The sequence below is a fragment of the Typopeltis vanoorti genome, chromosome 20 (genome assembly GCF_054136105.1).
Source record: "Typopeltis vanoorti isolate ZY-2024b chromosome 20, IOZ_Tvanoo_1.0, whole genome shotgun sequence".
Lineage (NCBI taxonomy): Eukaryota > Metazoa > Arthropoda > Arachnida > Uropygi > Thelyphonidae > Typopeltis > Typopeltis vanoorti.
The window spans coordinates 40,266,998-40,287,369 of NC_143568.1; the positions used below are offsets into that span (position 1 = coordinate 40,266,998).

The 20,372-nt window shown below is 36.6% G+C and overlaps 1 protein-coding gene across 3 annotated transcripts in view; it reads left to right on the forward strand.

Moving 5' to 3' along the window:
* LOC150095390 (ER degradation-enhancing alpha-mannosidase-like protein 1) overlaps nucleotides 1–20,372 on the forward strand; it is a 409,738-nt gene that overhangs the window by 17,032 nt on the left and 372,334 nt on the right. For all 3 annotated transcript variants that reach the window (XM_090410569.1, XM_090410568.1, XM_090410570.1), the window contains exon 2: nucleotides 9,125–9,197. In XM_090410569.1, the coding sequence (XP_090266695.1) occupies nucleotides 9,125–9,197 (73 nt within the window). The remainder of the gene's footprint in view (nucleotides 1–9,124; nucleotides 9,198–20,372) is intronic.

Below are 20,372 nucleotides of genomic sequence, written 5' to 3' on the forward strand. Positions count from 1 at the left end.
GTATATGGGCCCAACATTAAAAATAAAAAAAACAACTGAAGATATGCAGGTGTTTGGTGATGATGCATAATGTGGAAGAACTATGAGATGTATAGTGGATGTTGTGGCTTTGCAGAAGGATCTCGCTAGACTATGTGAGTGAACAAGTAACCAGATTTGAATAATTGAATTTGATATTGCAAAGTGCATTGTCTTGAAATTTGGTAGGCATAGTTGGGATGCATAGTATACAATTAATGGGGAAGTTTGGAAGGAGGTGGAAAAAAGAAGTGGAAGGAGGTGGAAAAGATAAAGAAGGTTTGCTAAGTCTGTTTCTGGTCTGTGGAATGTAGATATGAGGAGAGACTGAGGAAATGCAGCTTGCAGAGTCTTGTGAAGAGGAGAGGGGATATGATTCAGATAAGTTATTATTATTATTATTTGACACCTCCAGGAAGTCTAAAGACTCATCGAGGGAGGGCACCTGCTCCACAACTCTGTCTCCACCACTTAATTCACCAACTGACTGCAACTACACTACCTACCGCCGACCACCACCACTGGTATTTCCATAGACAATCACAAACATCCATGCCCATGCCTGGATTCGAACCCACAGCCTTTTGTCTGGAGAGCAGATACGCTTACCACTCAGCCAGCCAGGCTGGCATGTTGGTGAGGGGTTGTTACATAATTATGGTGGAGATTTTTTTTTTTTATAGAGTAGAAGGGGATGAGACCATCCCTTGAAGTTGCATAAAGGAGGGTGCAAGCAGGGGAGTGAGAAACAGGTTCTTTGTATGTAGAGTGATTGGCGTGCAGAATCATTGCCTGAAACTGTGGTGAGTGCAGAAACTGTGAATGGGTTTTAGGCATGGTTTGATTATGTTGAAAGTTTTTTCACTTGGTTATACTATAAGTTAAAGATGCCAAGAAATTATATTCTTGGTTTCATCCTTTATCCAAGTGTAAGTAAACAAATTTGTACATGAATTCACTTCACAATTGGATTACTTGTATAAGCTAATAACTTCACGTCAATTGCCTTAGTATCCCATAATGCAACACAGGCATCCTTATGGATATGTATAATGCTATGCATTATGGGAGGGGGGGCACTACCCAGAGCAGTTTCAAACTTTATTGAGGGAGGTTGGTTGGAGGTGGAATTATGTTTAAGTGCAGAGATACCTCTCCAAATTCTCGTGCAATCCCTCAGATCATCCAACATTGAGTGACTGGAAGGATCATTTAAGTCAGTGGTGACTCTGCCCACTGGCAGGCTCACCCCACCATTTAGTAGAGCTGCTCATATCTCAGGGAAAGCAAACACTTCAGCACAAAAGCACATCAGTGGGAACCAGACCGACTATGTTCATTATCTTTTTCTGTTTATAGAAAATCAGCACACAGTCTAGAGTGTATAAGGTATCTTAAGACATGAGCTCTACCTAGGAGGCAGTATGAGCTTGTATTTTTTAAGTAGTGGATGTTCAAGGCAACTTGAGGCCTGTGTTTGGAGAGCTCTGAAAACTAAGTTATTTAGTTTTAAAAAAAAGCAATTTTAGTTAAAATATTGTGTTAATTAGATTGTGTACCACTTGAAAAATACAAGAATAGAAAGTGTCAGTCAATTTTTCTACAGAAAAGTGTATTTCAGGATGTTAACTGTTTGGCCAAGTGGTGAATGTGTCCACTCTCCAGCCAAGAAGCTGCAGGTTTAAATTTTGCCAGGGGCATGGATACTCGTGATTGTCCTAACTATTTAGTAGGACAATCTGCACAGCAAGTTGCATTGCATGGCCCTGATGTGAAGCAAAACAATGGCATTCAAGGCATCATTGTTTAAAGAATTCAACCGAAGGGAGGACTTCATATAGTGCAATATCTGCAAGATGTATGTATTATCAAATGCAAATAGAATTTGGTTTCAAATTGATCGTGGTGGAAAGGGTGCCAAAAATGATATAAAAACATAGGGCAGGTCACTAGATTGAAGCAATGAATGGAACAGAGAATATGCATCAAAAATGTCTATGACAGTGTAATGGCAGATAGGATTAAAACAGGGGTTAAAAGTCACACAACTGAGAGAGAGAGAGAGAGCAAAAGTGTTGATCGAAAGAATAGTAGTATAACAGATGTGAAGAATGAAGAGTTGGCTGTAATAAGAGAGACAGCTTGGTTACATAGAGTGATACACAGGACAAAGCTTGAGCTGCAACGAATGTAGAAATGTCTGGTGAGTGGGTCAGTTGATATCAGAAAGAAAGCAGTGCAAGAAAAGAGAAATGAATGCTGGACTAAGATAGAAGGAAGAATCAAGGAATGAGGAGGAGGGTCATAATAGCGAATGACTCAATGTGGAGGTTATGCAGGAGGAATAATGGAGTTTGTTGTGGAGTGAGTTTGACAGGCGAAAGGACTTATACAAGAAGGATAGCATCTGAATGAATTTGGTATTCAGAGGCTGGAAAAAGTTTTTGAATGAAGTAAAAGTGGATGTTCAAAATCAGGGGAACTAGAGCTTGAAGGGGGGGGGGGGGCTGTTAAGTGGATATGCAGAACAAAGGCAGTTGAGTGTAAGAATGTGCATAAAATGCTTAAGTCTGTACCACTGGTAACAAACAGAATGGGAAGTTAGTATTAGACACTGTCAGGATAGCAGTGGGCATAAGGGGCTTTTGCACTTTATGTACACTAATATCAGGAGCATTTGGAACAAGGGGGAAGAGTTTTTGGCATTGGTTAGTTCATCCTGACCAAAGGTTATTGGCATTAGTGAGACATGGCTGACAGAAAATGATATAGTTAGTGGAATAGAATTGTTCGGGGAGGATAGAGAGTAAAGATTGGGGGTGGGGGGAGTGTTGTTGATGAGAGCCAATGAATTGCAACCAAACAGAGTATAAGTTCAACTGCAGGCCCATGAAAATAGCACATTTGAGGCTATTTGGAGAGCTCTGAATACCATTATGAGATATAGGCCAGCAGAACAAAATATAAAGTTAGATGCTTCCACCTGGAAGCATCCAACTGTATATTTTGTTAGGCCTGCAGATAAGCTTATCTGCAGGCCCTCCTGCACCAGCAGATAAGCTCAGTGAGGGATTGCAGGTAATTGTTGTGGGGTGATTCCAACTATGGGAACATGGATTGGAAGTAGGAGAGGACACATAGGAGGAAGGAAATGGAATTTATGCAGTTATTAAGGAAGAGGTAAAGGAGTGTTTGAGGGAAGTAATTGCATACTGCTAACCTAGAGTAAGGAGAGTAAATCAAGTGTGCGTTATAAGCAGGCACATGGGCAGTACGAAGCACAGGCCAGAATGGTAACCAGTGTGGTAAGAAAGGCAAAAGCAGTGTATGAAGGGAAATTAGCAGTGCAGGCCAAAAATAATCCCAAACAGTGCTTTCGATATGTTGCAAGTAAAAGGAGAATGCTTATGGCAAAATGATTTTAATGAATGCCGATGGTAGGGAGGTAACTGAATCAGTTGAAATAGTAGAATTACTAAGCAAACACTTTGCAAGAGTATATCATCTAGGTGGAGAAACTGCAGTAACGAGAGAGGCAAAAACTTATATGGGAACTGATGTAAATGAAATGGAGGTGCATAGCATATTACAGAACTTGATATGAATCTATGGGATTAGATGGTATACCAGCTTGAGTCTTATGTGAAGGTGCTAGGGAATTGTCGGTGTCTTTGACCACATTTTTTACTCTAAGTCTTGGCTGTGGGTTAGTCCCAAGTGGGTGGAAAGAGGGGAAAATAGTTCCATTACATAAAGTGTTAAATTACCAACTGATCAGTATATTAGGAATCATAATCAAGATATTGGAGAAGTTGGTCAAGAGCAAGATACAGTGACAGCTGAGGTTGATTAAAGGTAATGGGTTTGCAGTGATATTGCTGGATTTTGCAAAAGCTTTTTACAAGGTACTGCATGAAATTCTAATCAGTAAATTGCAGCACATGGGGCTGGATATAAAGTTTGAAGTGGATAAGAGAGTGGTTGATGGAGAGAGATTAGAGAGTAGCTTATTCAGAAGTACTCCAGTAGAAGGCCTGTGACTAGCATCATGCCACAGGGCTCTGTTCTTGGGCTGCTACCATTTAATTTGTACATTAAGGATATAGGAAAGGATCTGAGAAGAACTATTCAATTATTTGTTGATGATGCAAAATTGGGTAAAGCAATAGTTAATACAGATTATGTTAAAATTTGGTAGATGATTTGGATAGACTGGCAATCTGGGATAAGGAGAATGGATGTCAGTTTAATGTGGCCAAAATATAAGGTTATGCATTTTGGGATTGAAAGATTATCATCTGTGTACCACATTGATGGGAAAAACTGTACTCCAGGAAATTGATGAAGCCAGGGATTTGGGGATGTTAGTTAGTGGATACAGAGTTAAAGTTTAGAGGGCATATTGCAAAAGTGGCTAAAGCAGTTCATCAGATTACTTGATTACTGAAGAATAGCCAACAAGCAGGTTATTATACCTCTTTATGGAGCCTTGTTAAGACCCCATGTTGACTACTGCATGCAGATCTAGTCACCTGGGTTTCTTGAGAATGATTATGAGGTGGAGGTTATCTAGAGACGAGTGAATAAGATGGTATCTGGTCTATGGAATAAACCTTATGAGGACAGGTTAAAGATTTGCTTGAAAGGCTTGCCAAAGCATTGAACACTGTTTTTGCTCTCTTTAGGTTTCTGCCTGGTCTCTGATGAGAATGAGGTTCTTGCTCTGAGAGTTTTTGCTTTCTTAAGGTTTCTACCTGCTTTCCAAAAAGAATGGTAGGCCTGTGCACTCTAGTGGTTTGTTGGCCACCTTGCCAAGTGAAGGCTTGCCTCGGTATCAGTACTTGCTTCTGGTAGTGCTTGGCCATGGTTCGGGCAGAGTGCAGAGATTCATGAGAGATCCAGTTTTGGAGCTATTTGAGAGGTTATCTTTAAGGTTACTGACGAGTTTTTGGAATTGGCAATTTGAATAATTGAATTGCCTGGTGTCTGATGAGAATGAGAGTTCTTGCTCTCTTAAGCTTTCTGCCTGGTCTTTGAAAAGAATGGTAAGCCAATGCACTCTGGAGGTTTGTCTGCTGCTTCGCCAAGTGAAGGTGTGATGCTGTGGCAATACTTGCTTCTGGCTGTGTCTAGCTGAATTTTGGGTCGTGATCACTTGGAGTGTAGAGATTCATAAGAGATCCAGTTTTGGAGCTACTTGAGAAGTGACCTTTTAGGCAATTCATGAGTTTTTGGAAGTTGGCCACTTGAACAAATTGAATTGCCTGGTTTCTGATGAGAAACAGCTGTTAGTGAAACCTAATTTAAGCACTAATAATTAATTTGACATAGGATTATTAAAATATTGAACAGAGTTTTTGCACTCTTTAGATTAAGTTTCTATATTTGGCAATAAATATAGATGTATCAGTAATATCCTTCATTTTAATAGGATGCATATTCTTGGGTGTTGAATATTTTGGATAAGACTTTAATTCAGTTAGCTACTGGTACATTGTAAGATGAGTGAAGCTGAGTAATTGTTCTATTCTTTATATAAAGTTTTATGTAACTGTGTGCAGTTTGTTTAAGATGTCTTGTCTTATAGGTAGGTAAGATAATTGATAGCATCTACAATGGCATGTATTAATTTTTAATTTTCAGGGTGAACTGTTCATTTTCTACCTAATATAATTTGCTGCTTCTTGTAATAGTCTTATGATGTTTGTCATTACCTGAATAGAGAGAATTTTTGAAGCAGCAATGAAATTAAATTTTTTTTATTTATAACAGTGGGATTAGCACAACTGTGTCTTGGAAAAAGATCTTTCTCTCATCAGACAGAAAAAAAGCTGAATTATTACACACATCACATTTCCCATGTATAAACACTATTCTTGGAAGCTGCTCAAATTTGTACAAATCGTAGCAAATGTAACTGGACTGTGAACAAAGTTTGGTACCTTGCCTCTTCTTCCTATGATTCCCAAAGTGCATATTACAGAAGACTGAGATATGGAGCATAGTTGAGGGCAGAAGGATTTTATTAGTTTGACATTGAAAGATTATTCAAAGATCGAAGTGAGAAGAGTAGAATGAGTGATTATCCTTGATGAAGAGGTATATGATGAGCATAAAGGTGAGGAGTAAATTTTTGGATGGCAAGAGGTTGGTGAGTGGAATGCAGTTAGTGGTGTTCAGCAGGACCTTGTGTGACAAGTCTGACTTTGTAGCGATCTTTGAATAATAACAATAATAAAATTCTATTACATGTATTCTTCCTGTTTTTGCTTTTTACATTTGTTAGCAGATTCATCTGTGCTTTGGCTCAGTTCAACTCTTTAATCCTGGAGTTAGGGAGTTAGGTGCAATGTATGCATCATTACAAATAGCAGTAATGTATGTGCTTTGATGGAGTGAGGAAAAAAAGTGGAACCCAAAAGTTACAAAATCAAGAGAATATGATGAATATATTTCTTGCTTGCCTTCATAAATTTAGTGATGACCAACACTCTCAGTATTGTGGTATATCTGTTATATCAGTAACTGATAGCATGGCTTCTAACAAACTAAACTGTCACCGCTTTTTACAATGGACATTTTGAAATGAGATAAACCTCGTGAATGTTTCATGAGCAAACTCATGTATGTTTAGAAGGATACTTTTTTTATTTTGAAAATCATTACAGTTCCATGAAATACTTTTTCCATGTGTGAATCAGATCTTTATACTTTGGCTTGCACCTCTAGACTTTTTTTTTGGCACAAGTACATTACACCTATAGCCTTCTTTGCATCCTTTTGCACTCAAGATGCCATTTCTCCTCTGTACAGTTAACACAGGTATGAATCTAATTTCTCTCCTACCTTAATATTTTTCTGATATTTGGGAAGGTGCATCATAAACCTCTCTAAAATGCTTGATGCTTTCCACATAAAGGGTCTAGTTAAACGATACCCCCTTTTCACAGATTCACTCAAGTCGCTTTCTCACATCACAGGTGGTGCATTTCTGCCTTATGCCTCTTCTATAGGTATTGTTATTGCAGTTTCTCCACTTTCCCTTAATCCTGTAAACTTATGACCAATTACTGATCATTGTCTGTTCTCTGTCCAGTTTCAGACATACTGAACAACTTTGTCTTCTTTCACTCAATCTTCCTCTGTTTTTGTGGAACAGCCTTTTCACACTTTTATCCAAATACTGTTCCACTGCCATTTGTTCAAGAAATCAATGTGTTCCTTTCTTTTCTAAATCACTTTGTCTACATCTGTTATTGTGGTATGAATTCTGCCTTCCTTTATATGTGGGATTGATATTTAAAAAAAAAAACATATATATATAAACTAGTTTATTATAAATTTTAATTATACAATTGTTATTAGAATATAGAATTCTAAAATACTTCAGTCTGGTAAGTTAAATAATGGATGCTAAGGATATTATTAGTCCGTTGTTGTTATAGCCAGAGGGTGAAAACTTCAGTATTTGGTCATATCTGGCTATAATAATAACAGTGGATTAATAATATCCTTAACATCCATACTATAAAATTTTTATTCTTATTATAAATTATAAAAATTACAATTACATTTTTCAAATGCTTAACAACAGTATGCAAAAATGGTTACTTTTGCAGGGAGGAAAGTTGAAGTTTGGTAATGAATGAATCTAAATATGGGTTTAACTGGTGATATCTGGAGACGGGGAGGAAGGAATGTTGGCTATGTGGCTAGATGAGATATTGAAATTTGCAGATTTTAGTTTAGGAAGAGAAAGGATGATATTTGTCCAAAGGAGATTGACCAAGGTAGTTTCTGGCCTCTGGAATGTTGAATATGAGGAAAGATTGAGAAGATGTAATTTGCAGAGTCTGGTGGACAGGAGGAAGAGGGGAGATATGATAGAAACCTGCAAGTTGGTAAGGGGTTGTTATAGGTTCAATGCCGGAGAAGTTTTACAGAGAATAATGGGAGATCAGGGGAGAACCAGAGGTCATCCCTGGAAACTGTATAAAGAGGGTGAGAGGCAGGTTTTTTTCGTGCAGAGTTGTGAATGATTGGAATGCCTTGCTTGAGAATGTGGTGTCTGCAAAGAGTTTAAATGTGTTTAAAACATGGTATGATGAGCTGTGTGTGTGTGTGATAAAAGGACCTCCCAGATGAGTCTTTGACTCCATGAGGTCTTGGGGTGGTAATAATAATAATAATAATAATAATAATATAATTCACTTATTAAGTTGAGAGGTTGTATAAGAACACTGGGAGATTTTTGTAAGGATTGAAGTGAAGAAGAATCAAAAGCAAGAATAGTGCCATAATTGGGATGAAGTGAGTGTGGTACATCATGGGGATAGCAGCAGATTAAAAAATTAACAAAAATACAAAACGAACTTCTTTTTTTTTTGTTATTTTAGATATTTTGTACACATTTATTATTATTATTATTATTTGACACCTCCAGGGAGTCCAGAGACTCATCAAGGGATGGCACCTGCTCTACAGCTCTATCTCCACCACTCAGTCCTCCAACTGACAACTACTACACCAATGCCATCTACTGCGGATCACCATTAGTATTTCCACAGACAATCGCAAACATCCATGCCCATGGCTGGATTCAAACCCACAGCCTTTTGGCTGGAGAGCAGATACGCTAACCACTCAGCCAACCAGGGTGGCATTTTTTTATTAATCTATAATAACATCTTGTTTTCGAAGAAATAGTCTAAAAAATTAATAACAAAGAGGCATTCTTCTGTGAGAGAATTGCTTACTGAGTATTTCACATAGTTTATAAAACTTTGAATGGGGATGGGACATATCAGCATTTTGCTTACTGCATATTTGTGTATATTTTATACAAATATATTATATATAGATAGTACTGGGTGAGAGTGTGTTTTTTGCATGAGGTAGGTGTATAGAATAATGCACTGCTAGAGTAGTGTGGTCATTTGAGATAGGCAAATGAATTTAAATGTGATGAATGATTTTCTGTAAAGTCCTTTTCACTCTGTGGCAATCCCATGATAATAATAATAGAACTACATTCTGTTTGTTAACAAGTTGTTGTATGTATGTACATGACAACCATCGTTCAGTTTGATTTTTTTACCTTTTCAAGGTCCAATATCAATATCAATGATGTGTTGGGAGGGTACAGCCTAACTCTTATTGATTCTTTGGATACACTTGCTGTAAGTATAAAGCTTTTCTTATTTTCAGATAAATGCAGAAATAAAAAATTAGATAGAATTGCATAAATCTTGCTTGAAATGTTTTTTAATTATATTACACTGAGCAAAAATCATTCTGTGAAGCTTTTATAGATCTTTTACTGGAAGTTTATTTTCCACTTGGTTAGACTATAATAAATTTAGTTTAATCCTTTACCCAAGTGTAGGCAAACAGTTTGTGCCTGAAGTATCTTCAGGACTGAGGCAACTCGTTGTAAAGATGGACCAAGCTCTCATCGCTCATTGTCTCAATATCTCCCATAATGCAAAGCACATCTCCTTGCGGACTTGTATAATGCTATGCATTAAAGGAAGGGCCACTACCCAGACCGGTTTCGACCTTTATTGAGGTCTCGTCAGTGGGAGGCATACCCAGAAGTGGAGATACTAAGGCAGAAGCAACGAAGAGGTCATATTTACTTATACAAGCTGCCCAAAGGTGTGCCACCTTATTATTAATTTACTCTGGATTTAGAGAAAGATGTTGGAAGTTTATTTTCCACTTGGTTAGACTATAATAAATTTATTCTTGTGTAGAGGCTTAAGTGCTGTGAGGACATTATGTTGGAGGTTTAATGGATTTTTTACAACACTCAAAAAGAATTAAATTAGAATTTAATACTCCTATATTTCGTCCTAGTCACTAGGACATCTACGGGGATTACAAAAACAATTAATGTAACATGCACACAAAAACTTACAATACTAAGCCCAACCACGTGGGTGACACTAAAGTCCTATCTAGGTGGAGCGCCCTCTAAGGGCGGTAGTAGGTGTCCTGGAATGTAAGGTGGGACCTCTGGTGATGAGTGTTTCCCAAATCTTCGGAAGCTTAATGTAACCGTATTTGTTAAGATTTGGTTGGTTTCTTTTTGAGTGTTGTAAAAAATCCATTAAACCTCCAACATAATATAATAAATTTAATTTAATCCTTTACCCAAGTGTAGGCAAACAAAGTTTGCGCCTGAAGTATCTTCAGGACTGAGGCAACTCGTAGTAAAGATGGACCAAGCTCTCGTCACTTCTTGTCTCAGTATCTCCCATAATGCAAAGCACATCTCCTTGCAGACATGTATAATGCTAGGCATTAAAGGAAGGGCCACTACCCAGACCAGTTTTGACCTTTATTGAGGTCTCGTCAGTGGGAGGCAGACTCAGAAGTGGTGATACTAAGGCAGAAGCAATGGAGAGGTCATATTTACTTATATGACCTCTCCATTGCTTCTGCCTTAGTATCACCACTTCTAGGTCTGCCTCCCACTGACGAGACCTCAATAAAGGTCAAAACTGGTCTGGGTAGTGGCTCTTCCTTTAATGCCTAGCATTATACATGTCTGCAAGGAGATGTGCTTTGCATTATGGGAGATACTGAGACAAGGAGTGACGAGAGCTTGGTCCACCTTTACTATGAGTTGCCTCAGTCCTGAAGGCGCAAACTTTGTTTGCCTGCACTTGGGTAAAGGATTAAACTAAATTTATTAGAGGTCTTTTACTATTTCCAATAAATAATGCTCAAGCATTAAAATTAAGGATATCAGTGCCCATAGCCATTCTTTCTTTTCTCCAAAATGGCCTAATGTATGTTATGCAAAGTCATTCATCAGTTTGCATTTTTTCCCCCCCTTCACATTATCTATGTCTTGGAACCATTTTTGCAGTAGCCTTTGAATAGGATTTCCATATTTCAAGAAGGCATTAATAGAGCATTCTTAGTTTCAAAGAACTAAACTCCAGAGTATAACTGTTGTGTTGATTTTTCATTTTGCTAGTTTAATATTTAAATGCTTATACTTAAATGATCATAAGATGTCTTTTACATAATTTGAATCAAATATTGTCCTAAAAGTAGGAAGAAAGAAATATTTTGTCTTGCACCAGGTTAATTTAATTTTGAAAGGACAGTTTTAAACACCTTAATAGGGCTTGGTAAGAGTAGCCTTTTTTTCATAATATCCTCTCAGATGCTTTTACAGATTTTAGCATTCATGTAATGTAGCCATTTCTTTTATGCAGCTTAGCTGAACTTTATTGATAATGTGATAAATTATCAGTCTGGTTGTCCAAGTGGACATCAGATCCACTTCCCAGCTAAAAGACTGGGAAGTGGATATGATATTTGAATTCCACTGTGGTATAGATGTTTGTATGTCTTTAGGTGATAGATAAATTTCATTGCCTGCCGTGAAGTCATTGCCACTTTAATTATTAGAGGCTGAAAAAAAAGTTCCATGCTGGCATCTTCTAGAGAAGAGTTTCCAGCTTATCTGATTTGGCCCAGTCACCCACCTACAGTACTAATAGTAATGTGCTGTGTATACACACAGTATATACACTGTGTGTATATACAGCCATTGTAACAATAGTTTTGATCACAATGGAAAAAACAAATGATCTGTCAGAGTTCGATAAAGGCTTATTTGCAGGTTTCCATTTGGTTGGAGCTGTGATTTAAATAGCAAAGCTGACTAGTTTCTCAAAGGTGAGATATCCATGGCGTTTTATCAGTGATAAAATAACCCACATTGCTTGTCCAAGAGGTGTGTGTAACTGTAATCGTAAGACTGTGTCAGGAATGAGATCACTGTTGTCTGAGAAGGCTTGTATCGAGAAACAGAACTTACTGTTTGCAGCAATTGACCAAAGCATTTAATGAAGGCTGTTTTCAACCCATATCTGAACTATGTGCAGGGAATTGAAGAGGATCAGTATTGGTCAGTATAATTTTCCGAAATGTATTCGGATCACCGTGTAAGCCTGAAAGAAAGGATCGGTAGTTGCATGCCTATATGGAAACCATTGATTTCTCCGAAGAATCGGAAAGTTCATCTACAGTGGTGTTAAAAGCACAGTGACTGGACACTGGAAGACTGAAAAATAGTCATGGGTCTGACAAGTCATAGTACACCTTGTTCTATACCTCCTGTAAGTAGAGAGTTTGATGATAGTCCCACAAAGTGATGATCCTGGCTTTCCTTGTTTAAAACAATTTGAGGTTTTGAAGGTGATGTCATGGTGTGGGGCATGTTCTGTTGGTAAGGAATAGATCCCCTGATATTGCTGGAAGGTTCAATATCTGCACCAATGTTCAGATATTCCTTGGAGGACACCTGACCTTCCAGCAATATCAGGGGATCTATTCCTTACCAACAGAACATGACACCACCTCCAAAACCTCAAATTGTTTTAAACAAGGCAAGCTAGGATCATCACTTTGTGGGACTATCATCAAACTCTCTCTACTTACAGGAGGTATAGAACAAGGTGTACTGTGACTCGTCAGACCATGACTATTTTCCAGTCTTCCAGTGTCCAGTCACTGTGCTTTTAACACCACTGTAGACGAACTTTCTGATTCTTCGGAGAAATCAATGGTTTCCATATAGGCATGTAACTACCAATACTTTTATCCAGCAGGTGATAGTTGTTTCATGATTGGCAATTCTACTGTCCATTGCACAAGAATTGTTCAGCAGTGGTTTAGCAAGCATGACAGTGACTTCCACCATTTTCCCTGGCCACTACAAAGTCCAGATCTGAACACCATTGAGAATGCATGGGACATGTTATTAAAACATATCCAGGAGCAAAGTCCTCCTCTGTCAAATCTGAGCCAGTTAAAGGATTGTCTGGTGAATGCCTTGTATGTTGATGCAATCACTTAGATGCTTTCCAACACCATGTGAAATCTATGATAAACCACACATGTCCTGTAATTTGGGCTAAAAGAGGTTGAATATAGTATTAAATAAATGGCTGGTATGTCTACTATGTATATAGGTTTTACAGCCTTTTGCATGTGGTTTCACATTAAGAAACAAAAAAATACTAAGGTAAGAGACATAAAACTGTGCCATCATCCATTAGAGTATTATATTCTTATCTACTTATTCTTCTTGAATTATAATCTCAACAAGTGCTTTTTTGTAAAACAGTAGGTGTTCATTCTTTGCTAGCAGGAAGAATTGCAAATATATATATATATATATATATATATATAAAAGTCAGTATAACATAGCATGCTTATTTTGCTAAGGAGCACCCCTGTCTTTGAATACACTGGCTTTTACCTGGGATTTAATGAGTAAAATTGTTATGATATAGATCATGAATTTTGCGATATATACTTTGGGGTAGACCTGGAGTACTTTATTTTTCTATCTTTATAACTTTGAAATTTGTAACCTGGAGCATAACTGAGATAATACATCCTGATAAATTGTTTAAAATCATAAAACTGAACAACCATAAAGGATAAATTACAAAAGAATTAAAACTGATAACTGTAAATAATTTTTCTTCTTCTTTCTAACATTTTGGGCCAGGTGGCCTGTTCTGGTCATGCCATTAATGTAAATACTGTAATCACTATAAATAATAAAAAATTAAAAGTGAAGGTTAAAAATACATGGAAAAATATAAAATCCAGAAAAGAATAATGATGTGGGGATATAATGAAACCTACAAAAGAATGAATGAATAATTAAAGATGATGAAAATGATTACAAATGTGATGATTCATTCATTCCTTTGGAATGAATCATTTTATTCATTCATTCATTATCCCCAAGTCATTATCCTTTTCTAATTTTTTCTTTGTCCATGTATTTTTAATCTTTACTTTTAATTTTTAATTATTTACAGTTATTGGTTTTAATTATTTTGTAATTTATTCTTTTATGGTTGTTTCTGTTTTATGATTTTAAACAATTTATTGATGATATATTATCTCAATTATGTTCCTTGTTATAAATTTCAAACTTATGAAGATAGAAACATGAAGTACTTCAGGTCTACCCCATAGTATATGTCTCAAAATGCATTATCTATGACATGACAATTTTACTCATTAAATCACAGGTAAGAGCCAGTGCGTTTAAAACACAGGGGTGCTCCTCTGCAAAATAAGCATGCTATGTTATATTGATTTGTAATTAGAGAGGAGCTACATGAGAAATTATAGTGTAAAAAATTTTTTTATAGCAAAGCTCTTTACATTAGACATCATGAAAAATGTAAATTTCATTTAATAACTAACTATTCAATTAACTGGGAATAAGGAGAAGCATTGTATGCAGATTCGATAAGAGGTATACTTAATGAGAAAGTGACAAAAGCATGTTTCCCAGGTGTGAAGGTCAAGGAAGTTAGTGAATCTGTTAGTTGGGAGAAGTGAAAGAGTTGATGGTGTTAGCAGGAACAAATGATTCAAAAGGTGAGAAATGTGCAGTGAGAAAGAATAAGAAAGAGTCGTTGAAAGAAGTGATAATGAAGAATAAGAAAGTAAGGATTGTGAGTCTGCTATCTCAGTATGACGGGACTGAATTGAGCAAAGCCATGATTGTGAATGTGTCAATGAGAAGATTGTGGAGGAGGAAGAATGGTGTGTGGTTTATGGATGTGCAGAGTGAATTTGATGGAAAAAGGACTTATCTATTCTTGATGGACTACATTTGAATGGTTTGGAGTTAAATGTCTGGAGAAAGCTTTTAGTGAGAGGTTGGAGTGCCAAACCAAGGGAACTAGATATATGGGGGGGGGGAAGCAATCAAGCGTGTCTTGCCACACTTGGGACAAATGAGTGTGTGGACAGAAATGATTGAGTGCTGAATGTTATTTCACAGATTTCAGATTTCAGTGGTAACTGTGGGTTCAAGGGAATGTTGAAAGGCATGTGCATGAATGCCAGAAGTATCAGAAATAAGGAAGAAGAGTTTTACTCTTTGGTCAGCTCAACTTGGCCAAACTTCATAGGCATCAGTAAGACTTGGTTGATAAAAAAAAAATATAGTTACAGGAATAAAATGTAAGAGATATTGTATTTTTAGGGAGGATAGAGGGAATAGAACAGGAGGAGGGGTATTTAGTTGATGATAACTGAAGAACTACAACCAACAAAACTAGAAGTTAAAGAGGATTTTAGATAGAGATCAATAGGACAAAATATTGTTAGTTGTTGCTATAGACCAGGAGATCCACAGGAAGATATAGATGCCATGCATCAGCAGATTAGCACAATGAGTGCAGGCTGAGCAGTTATTATGAGGGACTTCAACTATGGGCACGTAGATTGGAGGGAGGAAAGGGGCAAGTTCTAGAGGAGACTTGAAACAGCATGTTATAGAAGGGACAAGGGGTATCTGGTAATAGCATCAGATGATATATCCATAACCAAGGTAGACACTCTTCTCCATTTGGGGGGAGAATGACCATGCTGTCTTGTGAAGTTGCTTAGCATGTGGAATTCTCTGTCAAAAAAGGGTTTATGTTGAACTATAAGGCTTGTAATTGTGACAGACTTAGAAGACACCTTGGAGCAGTGCTATGGCTTGAGAAGCTACAAGGAAAGAATGTCAGTATTGCATGGGAAGTGGTCAGAGATTGTTTAAGAGAAGCAGTATCAGACTGCATACCCAAGATCAGGAGAATGAGCCATGTTGGGGGTTAAGTGGATGAGTAGAGATTTAAAGTAAGAGCTGCAAAAAAAAAAAAAAAAAAAAAAGAAAAAGAAAAAAGAATACAATAAAAATAAAGAAAACACTGTGGAAGGAATATAAAAAAAAAAGGTGATCAGCATAATCATGAACAGTATGTGTGCAAGCAAGAATCATAACTGGCATGTTAACAAAGGGCAAATCAAATTATGAGAGAAAATTAGCTAAGCAGGCCAAAGTTAAAATCAATAGTTTTTTGATTATGTAGCAGGTAAGAGGAAAAATGACTGTGGAAGGATAACTTTAATCAGTGCCTATGGTAGGAAGGTGACAGAGGCAAAAGATATAGTTGAGTTGCTGAGCGATCTCTTTGCCAAGATGGTACCACCCAGGTGGAGATTTTGCAGTTGCTCATGTGACAAACTGATATCAAAATTGTTGAACGAGAGGTGCTCTGAAGTTGTTCAGTCTAAGTCTCAATTTTGATAAGATTCCAAGGGAGAGGAAACAGGGTAAGATAATTCCATTACACAAAGGTGGCTCCAAGACAGAAGTAGCAAATTACAAACTATTTAATATCTCAGGAGTGGTGGTTCAAGTATTGGAATAGTTGTTTAAAGATAAAATCCAACAGAAGGATGTGGCACTCTATAGGCAGCACAGCTTTGTAAAAGGTAGGTTCTGCCATAGTAATTTATTTATAGTCATTTCCCTGCCAGTAGATCAGGGAAATGGTTACATCACGATTCTGCTGGACTTTGCAAAGGCATTTTGCAGAATACTGCATGGAAAACTATTACAAAAGAGTTAGAGGAAATGGGAATGGATTGGGGGGGGGGGAGGCTGACAGACAGAGAATAGTATATTGTGGAGTGGAATCTAGGAGAATGAGGGTTACTAGTGAACTTCATCAAGGTTCTGTACTAAGACAACTACTCTTTGATTTATGTATCAATTGCAATCATGGAATACTGTGAATTGGTATAATCAAAAGATATATAAAAACAGAGGAAATTTTACGTAAGAAACTCTTTTTTTTAATGTAGAATTTTTGCTTAAGTGCCATAGCCATTGTTAGTACAAGATCACAGAATGGAAAATAATAACAGACAGTTCTAAAAAGCACCACCTAAGTAGCTAATGTAGGATAACTAAATAAGGTCGATTTCCTAACTTAAACACACACGCACACACACACACGCACACACACACACACACACACGCACGCACACACACACACAAATACAAAATAAAGTTAGTACTTTAAAATCCGCTAATCTTTCCTATCTCCAATAAAGGGGATATACATAGATCATTTAGAAGATCTTTTAAGTTTTGGAGAGTGAGGTAAAGTTTCACATGTTTCTTTACTTGAGGAGCATGCTATTGATGTTCTATGAGGAAATGACTTTTATGAAGGACTTGTCTAGTTCCAATGAACTCTGTGTTTAGTATCAATCGCATGCTCATCAAGTCTGGACTGTTCAGGCTCATGGTATTGCCTCTGAAGTTTGTCTAAAATAAAATAACCCACAAGAGCAAGAAATCTGGTAGATGTCTGGAAAGGCAACAAAAATATTCAGTTTTAAAACTTTTGCTAGACATCCAGAAATTCCATGCACATAAGGAATAGGAATGCTCTTCTGTATTATAAGAGGTAGAGTTACCATAATGTTAAAAGCTTTTTTGATGAAATAATTCTTAAAATTATTACATAAAAAGGTGAAATTAATATGCTGTAATCCTTCGGTAAAATTTTTTGAACAACATAAGGAAGAGCACAATGTACTAAGGTCTGAATAGTTCCAGCCTTTTGATTAGGATGATGATGAGGTTCAGCATGGATATGATGGAGTCTATGACTCTTCTTCCGAAAAACTGAAAAAATGTAAACTTCCATCTGTTGACAAAGAAATAAAAGATCTAGAAAGGCTAATTGGTTATTTACTTTTTCTTCTAAGGTGAATTGGATCATGGGATGAAGTGCATTTAATTTGGAAAGATACTGCTGTAACTCAGAAGAAAAGCTATTCAAAATTGCAAAAATATCATCCACAAATTTGTACCAACATGTAGGTCTAGGTGGAATTGTTATCAGACGTACATTGTTCAATGTGTTCCACGAAGAAGTTGGCAATAGTAGAAGAAACAGGATTGCTCGTGGCTCTTCCTTTGTTGATATAATTTGTTTTTAAAGGAGAAATGACCAGAATGTATTACAAAATCAAATAGTTTAACAATATCTGAAGGAAATTCTTCTTGAACTAATTCAGTGGTGTCAGATAAAGGAATATTAGTAAATAGAGATAGGGATACATCTAAACTGATTATTCACTAATATTCCTTTACCTGACACCACTGAATTAGTTCAAGAAGAATTTCCTTCAGATATTGTTAAACCACAATCAAGATCTACCATGAGCAATCCTATTTCTACCATTCCTTGCTCTAGTGGGTTATCTTATTTTGGATGAACCAGAAGATCTGCTTTTATTCATCTAGAAGAACACAATATTTTTATTAAATACCATTATCCTGAACAGTCCAGACTTAAAGAGCATGCTATGGCACTAAACAGTCAGTTTATCGAAACAAGACAAGATTCCTTCATAAAAGTCATTTCCTCATAGAATGTCTATAAAACATGAAAAAATTTTAGTTCATTGTCTTAACTTAAACAGACCCAATATATAACTATAACCCAATATATATATATATATATAACTATATATATATATATATATTTTTTTTTTTTTAAAGTTAACTAAATAAGGTCAGTAATTTCCTATCTTACGTTAGCTACTTAAGTAGTGCTTTTTAGAATTGTCTGTTATTGTTTAATTCCTGTTCTGTGATCCTGTACTGACAATGTGCATGACACTTAGGTGAAAATTCTACATTAAGAAATTTTTTTATGCGAGTTTTTCTCCATTTTTATATTTCTTTTGATTGTATATCAGCATTATAGGGACAGATTTATGGGGGGAGGGAGGGAATATTCAGTTATTTGTTGATGATGCAAAACCAGAAAGGGTGATAGTTGATACAGATGATGTAGATATCCTGTAGGATCATTTAAATAAATTGATGTTTTTAGTGAAGGATAGTGATTGTCAGTTTAATATGGTTAATGACTTGGGGGTAAACATGGAGAAAGAGTTGAAGTTCAGAGGGGATGTTGCAAAAGTTGGTAAAATATCTCAAAGGTGGGAATTTATTATTCCTCCTTATAAGGCTATGATTCAGCTGCATCTTGACTGCTGTGCACAAATTTGGTCACCTGGGTTTGGGTTTCTTGGGGGATCAGGAAGTGGTAGAAAGTATTCAAACATTAGTAAACAAATGGTCTGTGGACTGCTTCATATGAGGATAGGTTGCAAAGTTTAGTTGATAGCAGAAAAGAGAGAACATGATAGAAACTTCTAAGATATTAAAAGAGTCATATAAGATTGATACAAAGGGAAATTTTTCAATACATGACAAGTAATAATAAAAAAAAAACCACTTGGGGCCATTTGTGGAAGTTGTCTAAGAGTGTTGTTAGTAAAGGTGTTCAGATTAGATTTTTGGTGTGGAGAGTAGTGAATGAGCAGAATGGATTGTCAGAATTAGTTGAGTGTCCTGACAGTGAATAAGTTTCAGGAAAGATACAACAGGTTTTGTGTGTATAAAAGTTAGTGTGTCTACCACATTGGGTTTCTGGACTCCATGTAAATGAATACCTGTATAATAATAACTAAGATTATTAGTAATACTTCAGTACCTTCATGGAGTCCAAAGACTCATCACAGGAAGTTGAACACTGACCACAATAACTGTCTTGAAGACATTCAGTGTTGGAATACTCACCATCCACTCTTTTAATAAATTCCACTCATTACCATGTGTCAAGAAAAAAAAAATCTCCTTTCTCTTCCTTACTCAAATGCCCTTTGTTCAGTTTCCAGGGTTAACCTCTTATTTCGAATCATCTATCATCACATGCAATAAATCCCCTATCTCTATATGACAGGCTCCTCTCACCAACTTTTATACATCTCAATCACATCATCCCTCCTTCTCATATCTAACTATGCTATGAAGACCACATTTTCTCAATCTCTCCTTATACTCAATATTCCAGAGTCCTGAGACAGTTTTAGCACAGAAATCCAGATGTGGCCTAATAGGCACCTTATACAGTGTAACTATCACCTCCTTATATGTCAGTGTTCTTTGTATTATAGCAGATTTTTTAGGTAACCCTTACAACTTTTGCAATGTGTTCCCCAAACTTCAGTTTCCTATCTACCAAGATTCCCAGATTTTTTACCTTCTCTGCCTCCCGAAGCAAAGTTCCTCCAATATTGTAAACCTTATTCCCATCTTCTCTGGTCAAAGTGCATAACTTTACACTTAGCAGCATTGAAATGACATTCTCATTCTTTATTCCAATGCACCAACCTATTAAAATCTGCTTATAACAACAACACATCAGTATGCATTATTTGCTTAGCAGGTAAACATGTAAAAAAAATATGAATATTACAATCTAAATGTGCCACATCCATATGTCACACATCATTGTTAATAAAGATGCTGGTGCACTGTGCCATTGCATATCATCTCGAAAAAAGCACTTGCCTTAACTAGTTTTTCCAGTATCTTAACCCTGAGATACTGATCAGTTTATAATTCATTACCTCCATTATGTAAAAGAGCTATT